Source organism: Acanthochromis polyacanthus, chromosome 13 (assembly GCF_021347895.1).
Source record: "Acanthochromis polyacanthus isolate Apoly-LR-REF ecotype Palm Island chromosome 13, KAUST_Apoly_ChrSc, whole genome shotgun sequence".
Lineage (NCBI taxonomy): Eukaryota > Metazoa > Chordata > Actinopteri > Pomacentridae > Acanthochromis > Acanthochromis polyacanthus.
The window spans coordinates 27,640,724-27,653,180 of record NC_067125.1 but is presented as its reverse complement, the minus strand read 5'-3'; the positions used below and the strand labels follow the sequence as shown (position 1 = coordinate 27,653,180).

The window sequence follows — 12,457 nt, the reverse complement described above, 5'->3', positions numbered from 1 at the left end:
GAAAAACATAAGAAGAATAGCAGATTTTAATACATTTGTGATGAATGAGAAACTAATGAGCTGTGAAAGCTGAACCGCAATTAGGAGACAGACAAATATATGTCGCACCTGTATGTGGGTGGTGGATTCCCTCGTGCCTCGCAGTGCATCACCACTTTCTTTTCATCGGAATCCAGAGGAAAAATAGCATCATCTGGTTCCTGGACAAAAACAGGTCCAAACTCTTCACTTTCTATGAAGGCGGAGGAAAAAGAAACAAACAAAAAAACAAAGAGATAAAGGCAAGGATGATTGCAATTATCACAACAGGAGCGCCACTCAGTTTTACTATCCAATTACCTTCACTATTGTTCCCCAGCTTGGTTAGCGGTGGAACCATAGAAAAGGAAGACGTACAGCTCCATAAAGTGACGCAATTATAAACAGCAAAATAGACGCTAATAATAACTAGCATGGCACTCTGCAGCAGACAGTAGATTTTGGGAAAGGTGATATGCAATAATGCGCAACTGATCTGACTGCTTGACACTAAAAAGGCACATTAGTGAGTCAATGAGGAACCCTGGAAGCTGTTTTAATTGTGAAGGAGAAAATGTCTGAAGCTTGAAGTGATCCTTTGTGATTATACTGTTAATCTTGTTGGATATGATTCATATTATTTAAAAAAATAATAATTAACGTCAAAATGTCCCCTTTAGGTTCAACCTTTGAGTTGCCATTCATTTGATTTCACACCTTTTGGCCGAATGCTTGATCCAAGTGAGAGTTTTAACTTTGCAATCAGATTTGGGAGTGAACTGCAGGAAGTGTACATCTCCTGTCTCTGTGGCTTGCTTCCCACTTTATTTCAAAGCACACACATTCAAACAGTGTTGTCCAGTGGTAAACAACCGTGTTAAAGGAGCTATAACTATTATCTTTCATCTCTTCTCACAGATCTGTTTCTGTCCTTCAACAAAATAATATGATGACCCTTCCACTGAACAGAAAATAGGCAATTTTTTATTTGTCATGGGAGGAAATCTGACAACACAATCTTATTCTTTTCCTTGTCAGTTCTCCAACATGGTTTACTGTCTCTGTAATAGTCTGCAGCAGGCCTGTATTTTTATTTATTTATTTATATTTTAAATAACAAACTCTACAAGCAAAATTGCAAGGAATAAAAGAAGCCTATAGTAAAAATGTCACCCACAAAAATGATCCCATCTGGACTTCAGACATTTCACAGCAAGTATTTAGCGTATGTGGCTGCTATCTTTATGTACTACTGTGACATAACTCAATTAATGCAACAAAAGAGGCAGAACATTACATTTAAATTACATCAAGAGCTCATTTCACATGTGTATGTTCTTACCCTTCATGTACCATTTGACTGCAATATTCTGCACTTTAAATCCAATTCAATACTGCACACACACCAGCATTAAAATCTAATCAAGAGTTCTTACTTAGTTTTAGACACTGCACACATGTGAGGGTAATTCCAGCCTACATGCGATCTCCAGGTGATCTTTTCAGCTAGATTAGGTTCTGTTATACAAGGTTTAGGTAAATTAAGCAGGTGTGGAGTTGAAACAACGAGACGGGGGATGTAGGTGAGTCGAAAACTTTACTGGTTTCTCTCCACTTCACAACAACTTCAACACCACTACATGTGTGTACCTTAACCGGCAAAAACCTAAAACATAACCCGCCAGAAATCCCGGAACCGGAAAACTAGATTCTTCAAGGCACAAGTCCTCTTTGGTGAATGTCTCTTCTCCTTTACCAAGTGGATCCACCACACAGGCCCCCCCAGAATTCACCAAAACCGACAATCAAAAACAGTGCAACTACTAACCACAGGGACCGAAACAAAAGAAACAGTCAACGACGTGGGGGGCGAACCAGCCGCCCGAAACGGCTACGCTGCGTCGGAACGGGGCCACCGGAGGCCGGAGGCCCGACTGGCGGCGGGGCCCGGTCCGAAACCGGAGGGCGCCCCCTCCGCGGAGGAAGGGCCAACTGAACCGGCTCCTCCACGTCCATGTGGGCAGGTTTGAGACGGTCTACAGTGACCCGCTCTGGCCTACCGCCCACGTCCACGACAAAGTTCTTAGCACCCGCCTCCAGGACGCGGAAGGGCCCGTCGTAGGGGGGCCGCAGCGGAGTCCGATGGCCATCGTGCCTGATGAAAACGTACTTCGCGGACGGCAGGTCCTTGGGCACGTAGGACTGTGGAAGACAGTGGCTAGCTGTCGGAACAGGAACGAAGGCGTCGGCAGCGGCCCGGGACACAGTACGATGAGAGGCGGCCGACCAGGGAGCCGTGGTGTCGGGAAGGAACTCCCCGGGGACCCGTAGGGGCTGACCGTACACCAGCTCAGCGGACGAGGCCTTGAGGTCCTCCTTGGGGGCAGAGCGAAGGCCAAGCATGACCCACGGAAGGCGGTCAACCCAGTTACCGTCTGTAAGACCGGCCCGAAGAGCGGCTTTCATGTCGCGATGAAAACGCTCACACAGTCCATTGCCCTGCGGATTGTACGCCGTAGTGCGGTGAATCTTCACCCCCAGGTGGTCAGCGACCGCAGTCCAGAGCTCTGACGTGAACTGGGGGCCCCGGTCACTCGTGATGTCACCAGGCGTCCCAAACCGGGCCACCCAGCACCCGATGAACGCCCGGGCGACGTCCGCTGCTGTGGTGGAAGAGAGAGGGACAGCTTCGGGCCACCTGGTCGTCCTATCCACCATTGTGAGCAGGTGAGTGTATCCGTGGGAGGGGGGCAGAGGGCCCACCAGGTCCACATTCACATGGTCGAACCGCCTCTCAGGCACCACGAAAGGCGCCAAAGGGGCTTTGGTATGACGGTGCACTTTGGCCCGCTGGCACGGCACGCACGAGCCAGCCCAAGCTCTAACGTCCTTCCGGAGGCCGGGCCAAACAAACTTGCCACCCACCAGCTTAGCCGAGGCCTTCACACCCGGGTGGGAAAGACCATGGATGGCGTCGAAAACCCGACGGCGCCAAGCAGCAGGTACCAGAGGGCGCGGACAACCGGTGGAGGTGTCGCAGAGGAGGGTTGCGTTGGCCACACCGAACGCCACGTCGGTCAGCTGCAGTGCAGTAGGGGCCGAACGGTAGGCTTGGACCGCGGAATCCACGGCTTGGTCTGCCGCCATTGCGGCATAATCCAACCCCAGGTGGACAGACCCCACAACTGCCCGAGAGAGGCAGTCGGCGACAAAGTTGTCCTTGCCGGACAAGTGCCGGATGTCAGTGGTGAACTCCGAGATCGCGGAGAGCTGCCGCTGCTGACGGCCAGACCACGGCTCCGAGGCCTTGGCCATGGAGAAAGTCAGCGGCTTGTGGTCCACGAAAGCAGTGAACCGCCGACCCTCCAACAGGAACCGAAAGTGTCTAGTGGCAAGGAAAAGGGCCAGCAGTTCTCTGTCGAAGGTGCTGTACTTGCGTTCGTTCTCCCGGAGCTGCCTGGAGAAGAAAGCCAGCGGCTGCCAGGCCCCGCCCACCCACTGCTCACACACCGCCCCCACCGCGTAATCAGAGGCGTCCGTTGTGAGCGCCACTGGAGCAGCGGAAGAGGGGTGCGCCAGCAGAGCAGCGTCGGCCAGTGCGGCCTTGGCGGCGACGAAAGCTTCGTCCATGTCCGCGGACCAGTCCAACACGTCCTTAGGCGCTTTGCCCCGCAGAGCCGCATACAGCGGACGCATGAGGTGGGCGGCACGGGAAATAAAGCGGTTATAGAAGTTCACCATGCCGTTAAATTCCATCAGGGACCTCACAGTGCGGGGGCGGGGGAAAGCGGTGACCGCCTCCACCCTGGCAGGAAGGGGAACTGCTCCCTGCGGCGTGACGTGGTGTCCGAGAAAGGTGATAGAGGACAGACCAAACTGGCACTTAGCTGGGTTGATGATGAGGCCATGGTCGGTGAGCCGCTGGAACAGCTGCTGAAGGTGTGTCATATGCTCCTCAGGGGAAACGCTGGCCACGAGGATGTCGTCCAAGTACACGAACAAAAACGGCATGTCTCGTAACACAGAGTCCATAAGGCGCTGAAACGTCTGTGCCGCGCCTTTGAGGCCAAACGGCATACGTAAGAACTCGAAAAGTCCAAAGGGCGTGATGACAGCCGTTTTTGGAACATCTGCTGGGTGGACCGGCACCTGGTGGTAACCACGAACCAGGTCCACTTTGGAAAAAATGACGGCCCCCGCCAGGTGGGCAGAAAAGTCCTGTATGTGTGGGACGGGGTATCGGTCAGGGGTAGTGGCATTGTTCAGGCGACGAAAATCGCCGCACGGCCGCCACCCACCATCAGCCTTGGTAACCATGTGCAGGGGGGAAGCCCACGGGCTGTTCGAGCGGCGCACAATGCCAAGGCGCTCCATGGTGGAAAACTCCTCCCTGGCAATGGCAAGCTTGGCTGAGTCGAGACGCCTGGCTCTGGCGTAGACTGGGGAGCCCACGGTAGTAATGTGGTGCTCCACGCCATGTTTAGCCACAGCAGACGAGAAGGTGGGCGTGGTCAGGTCGGGGAACTGGGCGAGCAGACGTTCATACTGGTTACCGGCAGCGAGAGTGTTAGACAGGCAGAGTGCTCCCGCTCCCCCAAGCGTGCATGGGTAAGAGGCAAAAGAGACGGCGTCTATCAGGCGACAGTTCTTAACGTCCACAAGCAGGTTGAAAGCGCAGAGGAAGTCCGCGCCCAGGAGCGGTGTGGACACACCAGCCATAACAAAGTCCCAGCTGAAACGGCGTCCGCCAAAACACACATCCACCGACCTGGTGTTGTACGTACGGATGGGCGTCCCGTTCGCGGCGTCCATCCGCGGTCCGTGTCCACCGGCCATGGTGTCCACGGTCTGAGCCGGCAGGATGCTGCGCTGCGCGCCGGAGTCGACCAGCAGCCGCCGGCCGGACAACGAGTCAGTGATAAACAGCAGCTTGCAACCACCGCCGACGCCCAGAGCCGCTAACGAGCGCCGGCTCCGGCGTTTCCCCGAACCTTGAAACTGCAGGGCTTGCGGCATTGTTTGGCCTTAGCTCCAAACCTGGCATGGTAATAACAGAAACCGTCGTCGGGGTGGCGGCGAGCTGTTACCGCAGCCGCGGTGTCTGCACCACCCTCCGGGAGCGGCATAGGGGTGTCCTGGTGGGGCAGCACGGCATGGACGAACTGTTGGCGGTTGGCTAGGAAAACCCTGTCCGCTTCTGCCGCCAGAGCACGGTAGTTCTTGCCGGAGGACAGAGGGGAACTGGCCAACGCCGTACGAACAGGCGCAGGGAGTTGACGCAGAAAAATATGCGTGAAAAGGAACGAAGGATCAGCCGATCCTAGCACAGCCAACATCTTCTCCATTAACTCCGACGGCTTGCCGTCACCGAGGCCGTTGAGGGAAAGCAGGCGGTCAGCCTTCTCCAACTCCGATAGTTCGTACAGCCCCAGAAGGAATGTCTTTAATGCCTCGTACTTGCCGGCTGCTGGTGGAGCTTCCAGCAGCATCATGGCGCGCGCCGTGGTGGAAGCATCCAACGCCGCCACCACATGGAAGTATTTCGTTGCATCCTGCGTAATCCCCCGCAGCTGGAATTGGGCTTCGATGTGCTGGAACCACGGCCGTGGGTTATGTTGCCAAAAGTCGGGCAGCTTGACTGCCGCAGCGTAAACGTTGTTAGCATTCCCGCTAACCGCGTCGGCGGCAGCTACCTGGACTGGAGCTACAGGGACGGCTTCGTGGTCGGACATTGTTCGTGCACGTCGGGGTCACCAATGTGGAGTTGAAACAACGAGACGGGGGATGTAGGTGAGTCGAAAACTTTACTGGTTTCTCTCCACTTCACAACAACTTCAACACCACTACATGTGTGTACCTTAACCGGCAAAAACCTAAAACATAACCCGCCAGAAATCCCGGAACCGGAAAACTAGATTCTTCAAGGCACAAGTCCTCTTTGGTGAATGTCTCTTCTCCTTTACCAAGTGGATCCACCACACAGGAAACTTTAACATATAAACACTACATGAATCGCTACTAGAAAATGACCGCTCACGCTTTAGCCTCATTGTAGTCTGCTCCCTTCAAAAGATATCCCAAGTGTAAAGAAACCTGATATTTAGAGCCCTGATTATCTGTGATTACAAGGCGCAAGGCATAATCCATGTGTGTGTAGTGTGCAAAGGAAATACTGTCACACTTTTACTCTTTTCATGGGTTGAAGGTTGAAGGTGCATGGGTCACACATGGAAATAATGAGGGATGTATCATTATTACTATGGCCATGAAAAATGGAGGTTTACCTACTTATTTTACATCCGCGCCTCTTCATAAAACAGGCTTTGACAGCAAATACCCAGCTGAATGGTGCGAGATAGAAATCACCCATACTGTCAATCAATTTGTTATATCAACATTAGGTGTAAATGTAGAAATGACAGATGTTTTACAGCATCAGGAGTACAGGAGAGAAACAACACCAGGCAAATGCCACAGAGAGGAGAGATTAAAGAAATCTGACGCCTGACGATGACAATAAAGTTGAATCTAACGTAAAATAGAATTAATCCAGGGAATGATTCATTAACTAAAGAAATAAAAATGTAATTAAATTTAAAGATAGACTTATGAATTTAAAGCAGGATAATTTCTTCCTATCTACCAATATACTTATGAAGTTACTGACAGCACACAGCCAGAGGGTGTTTCAGGCATTAATGCAATGAAATTCATGTGAAAAACAAAAATGCACTCCACTGAAAGCTTAAATTACAAATGCATATATACTGTAAAGCTTACAATATTCTATTTAATCCGCACAAGTATGACTACTACACCTAAGCGGCACAGTTTCTTGATTTCAAGTTCTCCCGTTGCAGATGTAAAGTTACTCTCGTGTAAAACCTGAACTCTCCCACATATCGATGTGTTTGTTGGTCTGGTGTTTTCTGCTTGACAGTCCCTGTTGTACTTCTCTTCTGTTTCTTCAGAGCACTCCGCTCTTTGATCCAGCCTTCTGTTAACACACAAGTGATGCACTTAGTGTGGAAGGCTTTCCAGGTATATTGCATCTCCGAACGTCAGACTGTATGAAAGACTGCTGTGTTCTTCAAAAGAATTGTTCTATAGAGGACAATGTATTTATGAAGACTGTAAGCCCTGCAAACATTTGGTCTTTGTATTTGCATGTATGTAATTTATAGCAGTATATATGTGTTAATGATGTGTATTTAAACAGAAATAATCACACTGAGCATTTAGATTCATTTGGATTGCATTTGATCTGTGAAACAACCACTACAACAATGCAAGTCACTCCATTTTGAGTGCTTGTCACCATTTAGGAATGAAGTGACAAAATGAGAATCATGGCTTTTTTTCTCAGGGTATATAAAATCTCTCCAACCCTTTGTCAGCGATTCACTGTTCTACAGGGAAATAAAAAGCTTTTGAAGTAATATCCTAATCACTGGGGGTAAATGAATCAATATTAAGTTGCAAACCTTGCGATGCATATAAAGCAAAGCACCCCAGCGCTTGTAGTGCTACTAGCGCTAAAAATAAATGAAAGAAAGCCAGGTCTCTACATTTTCTACATCTTCTTTTTCACAGCTTTGACTCTCTCCATCCATAAATGCACAACTAGTATCAGTATGCTGCAGCTGCCTTGCTTAGCTTGGGGAGTGGGTCATGAAGTATGATAAAATATTTTTATTGCAAACAACTGGAAGATTTCTGGTGTGATACTATCAAGGCCCAGCAGAGAACTGGGAGAGAAAACCGGTTTCTGCTACAGGTCATAGTAACTGCAAAGAATTATAAATCAGCAACTGTGATGACTTTATATGATAGCTTCAGGTTGTGTTCAATTCAATTAATTGTTATCTCCTAAACTCAAGGGACTTTGCATGAAAAAAGGCTGCAATTGCCACAATATTCAATAGATGTGGATGCAAACGCCTTCAAATTAAAGCTGAAAATTGGCACTTAGCTTTACAGTTATTGTTTCATTGTAAATTCAGTGTGCTGGAGCTAAGAGCCAAAACAGGAGCGTCATTGTTCTTCCTGATAGCGCTGTAATTCTGGCTAACACCTGGACCTGTTTCTAAATCAGTATATAATATATATTCTGCTGCAGTCAGCCGTAGAAAATGGCGTTTCGCTTGAGCTCACATGTGAAACTAATTGAAGGTTTGATTGACTTCAAAGAATTAAATAAATGGACACTAAAGCACAAATGTTTCATTTTACCGTAATCATCAGATGTGAGCCAATATGAGAGTCAATTTATATTGTTTTTAATTATTTCTTTAAAACCGGAGCTGTGTCAACCTGCAATACATTTTTCGGATGATCTGAAAACACACGAGCTGAAAGGAAAAATGCGATTTTATTCAGTGATTCTAATCCAACACACATTTGGCCAAATCTAGTTATTATCTCCATTAATTAAAGAATGATGGTAAATCTGGCTTGTGGTAACTTTATCTTAGTTTGCAAACAAGCTAAATATCCACAGTCTTGCTCCAGAATCAGAAGGTCTCCCTTTTAAGGACATACGCAAGAATACAACTCGTCTAAATCAGTCAACTTCAAGAGCCATGGCCATCTGTCAGTCACAGAGCCAAAAAGCAATAACCCCTTTACCCACAAAGGTGCATTACTTTTTGGCATCCATTTCGTCCACTGAACATCAATCCTGTCCACGGGTATAATGGTCTTGTCACCACTGACAATGGAGAGACATTACCCTCACCTTGGTTATAGAGACGTAAGTCATTTTATGGCTACATAGTGATAATGCTGTCAGAAAGTAAAAAAAAAGACAGAGAAAGATGTCCAGCAAGGCACAAAGAAGACTGAAACAGAAATAATGGAAAACAGAAAGAAAAAGAAGGCAAGAATTGTCACTCCTATTTGGTGGCTGCCTTTAATGTGACTAAAGTCATTACTCCCAATATGTGCTGATCCTGTTTGCCAATTCAGCAACTACTTCAGATTTCCATTAATTAAGCACTCCAGATGCAATAAGCATGATGTGATTAATCATATAATAAAGCATCCAATGTGTCATTCCATTCGCCAGAATTATTCATTCTTCAAATCAGGACAGCAAGTGACCCATATAAATTTATGACATTGTGTTTCCTTGCTGTGTTTGTGGTAATAAATCTTGCCTTCTGACAAAGATATCCATTAAATCTACAGCTTCTATACTGACAGGAACACAGAGAGAGCTGGATATTGCCATGATCCCACTTCAATTTCACAAAGGCCATAACCCGGGCCACGGCAGACCATGCACAGTGATAATGGATAGGTAAGATTCATTTTCAGACCAAATCCAAACGGACAGGAAGCCCGTACAGATAAAGTGAGACTAGAGATGGCAGACTGTTGGCAGAGTGCTGAGATAGCACCGTGAATTCACACCAATCATGTTTGGAGGAGTCCAGCTACACTCTGAAGCGTCCACTTTTAGTTTGTTGATTTCACCAGGTGAGAACACTGTCATCAAAACTCGTGTCGAACTTCCCATTTGTGCTAAAACTACCAAAAAATTGAGACTTCTGTTCTGCATAATGTGACTACAGGCCAGTTGGTCAGAGCTGAAAGTGTCACCCAGGACTAACAACAGTAAACAACCCCCAAAAAAGTGAAGCTCTCCAGGCATAAGGAGACAGATGCTGACAGATGCTGACAAATCTTAAGCGATAATCATATTCAGCTTTTCTTCCCTGCTTTCCTAACTAATGAACACCGCAGTGTGTAAATTATGTCAAAGTGCGCACAAGTGTTCATTATCCTTGGCGAAAGTTGCGGATGAAGTCCGTGCAGGAAGACATGTTTTCAAATTGTGCCATTAATGAGCCATTTTTATTTAGATTTGCTTTTGTGTACAGTTTATTTCTCTGCGTGTGAAAGTAAACTTTGGCAAACCAAAAGGAAAACTTTTCCATTTTGGTTCAGACAAGAGCAAACAAACTGTAGGTTTGACTGCACCATTAGTTTTACCTTCACTCCTGTAGTCCTCCTGAGAGCTGAGCAGACTCAGGGCTGACAGGGGGTGACTGGAGAAAGCAGGCCAGTCAGGAGTCACCAGCCCACCGCTGCTGTGTTGTCGAGGTATGCTGCGAGGGCTGAGCACTGACGAAGACCTGTCTGGTTTCATTCGTAATACCGCTGCATATGATATAGGCCTCGCTGCAACAGCTCTTGCAAAATCTGAGGGAAAAAAAGATGAAACACAGTCAGGATTTTAAGTGAAATTGAAGTCAAATTTGTCAAAACATGAAAAAAGGCTCCATAAACATCAAGAGAAACATTTGGAGAGAAAAGAATTATGCAATTGCTTACTTATAAAGAATAGTATTATTCTACTATTCTGTGTCTCATCCAGCTCTCTATCCAACTGAAGTCAGTTCTCTATTGTGTGAGAAACCAAATAATTTACAGCAAACTAGTGTCTACAAGGCAGGAACAGGAAGCAAAAACAAAATGTTCAGACAGTAGAATAAAGAAGTGTCATAGTTCAAAAACAGGTCTGACTGAAGTAGGTATAAAAAAAAAGCATCCCACAGTAAACAGAAAATGCACTGAGACAGTTTCCCCCATAATGATCAATCCCTTCCATATTCAAGTCATGAAAAACAATATCTTAATTTGGAGCTTTGAATTATCCTAAATATATTCCTCTTTAAGGGCTAATATCCACTGAACCTTCAAACTCGAGGTCACTTTGTGAAACATCCACCTGAGAAAACATCCTCAAATTGATTCAGTACCACCTCAGGCTCTATGGAGAAGAATATTTGGAAGGATCTTTAAAAAATATTAACAGTGAGTGTCCCTATTTTTTCACCAGGACAGAGTGAGATCTGAAAAAAGAGGATATTTTCAAGTCGGCCTCATCAAAACTGCAAATTGGAGTAAATAAGAACCTTGTAACAACCAGCCTGTGACATTGATGTTTGTGAACCTGCTCTCGAAATTCTCAGCTGCAGCCCTACCAAATTTGATGCAACAGAAATGAAGCACAACAAACGCTACATCAAATTTAGTCATAGTAGTAGCGGGCGGATGTGAATGTGCGACGCTGGGTGACCTCTGAAAAATTGCACCAGTTACCTTCTACAACAGATATGGTTTGGTACATGGTTCTGCAGGGGGGGAGAGGTTAATATTGCAATCATTTTCCAAACCATCACCACGACACGAGTTAAAAAGGAGTAAAATTACCTGAAAGGACCTTAACTTCTTTTGTGCAAACATTTTTATTCTCTATTTCAAGAACAATGCTGGCAGTCTTTCCCATTTGGCCCCTCATGCAGTCTGTCTCCTACTGGAGCATCTGCTGAGTAGAAGCCATTTGATGTGCTGTCTAAAAAGCCACTTATAATGCCTTAGGTGGAAACATGCAGTTCTTAAAAGGAAACAAAGATATGCTGCATATTCTGGAGATCACTGTCATCAAAGTCTCAAATTGAGTAAAATGGTAAGTATAGCAGAACGGGAGAGGAAACAGCTTCCTTTTAAGTAAAAGAGTCCATGGAGGTTCAGAATAATATCGACTCTGTCGAAGTTAACTGCAGTGACGGCTGTCGCTAGTCTTAGCTGTCACTTTATTTGTCTACTTTTAAAGAATTCAATCCACTTTATGTTCAGTTACATGCCAATGCTTCGTACTTTTATGATACTGTAAATATAACAACTCAAGATTACACAAACAATCCTCTCCCCCATCACGGCTGATCATCAGTACATAATTTACAAAGCTATTGTACAATACAGCTAAAAGAAATGGTTGAAATTCCTGATGATATGGCATCGTTTCTGCGCCGATACAATGCTAAAACTGAAATGCAAAAGACTAGAAGCTTGAAGCACAGTAGAGTATAATCAGAGCTCCTCAAAAGGGGTGGGAGTGTTTTGCACTACATGATATGTGCTGTGAAAGAACTGAACAAAATTGAGAAATAATTATGTGTCCTTGGGGACTTGTCAGCTGCAAAAATACTGCTATCTACAAATGGAGAGCGGGCAATTACTGTATTACATATTCTGGGGAGAAGCAGGATATGGAACTCCATTTGAAATTAAAACTATTGTGAGTTTGGAAATTGAAAAGCAAAGCAATTAGTAGTTGGTTGGTAGTCAGTTAAATCATTTATCCTGCCAAGAATCATCTCAGTTGAACTGCACTCCAGCTGCTGATGCCCACAACTCTGCTGAGCCCTTTGCTGCAGATGAAAAGTCGTTTTTGGCAGGTGGAAAATTTTTAGAACCACATTAACTTCATTTAGTAAGACACAATGGAACAGTCTCTTAAGTTAACACATCTACTTCATTGTACCTCCTACAGAATGCCACCAAGGGGATAAAATCAACCCATATTAATACAATTTCTGATGTTTAACAGACATTTAACACAGAATAACTACTAAATCACACTTTAAAC

General features: G+C 46.1%; 1 protein-coding gene across 6 annotated transcripts in view; it reads right to left on the bottom strand.

Moving 5' to 3' along the window:
- The window catches only part of cntn5 (contactin 5), a 108,881-nt gene that overhangs the window by 57,101 nt on the left and 39,323 nt on the right, over window positions 1-12,457 (bottom strand). For all 6 annotated transcript variants that reach the window (XM_022189027.2, XM_022189031.2, XM_022189040.2 and 3 more), the window contains exons 3-4: window positions 10,015-10,224; window positions 109-232 (exon numbers count right to left, since the gene is read on the bottom strand). In XM_022189027.2, coding sequence (XP_022044719.1) covers window positions 109-232; window positions 10,015-10,224 — 334 coding nt within the window. The remainder of the gene's footprint in view (window positions 1-108; window positions 233-10,014; window positions 10,225-12,457) is intronic.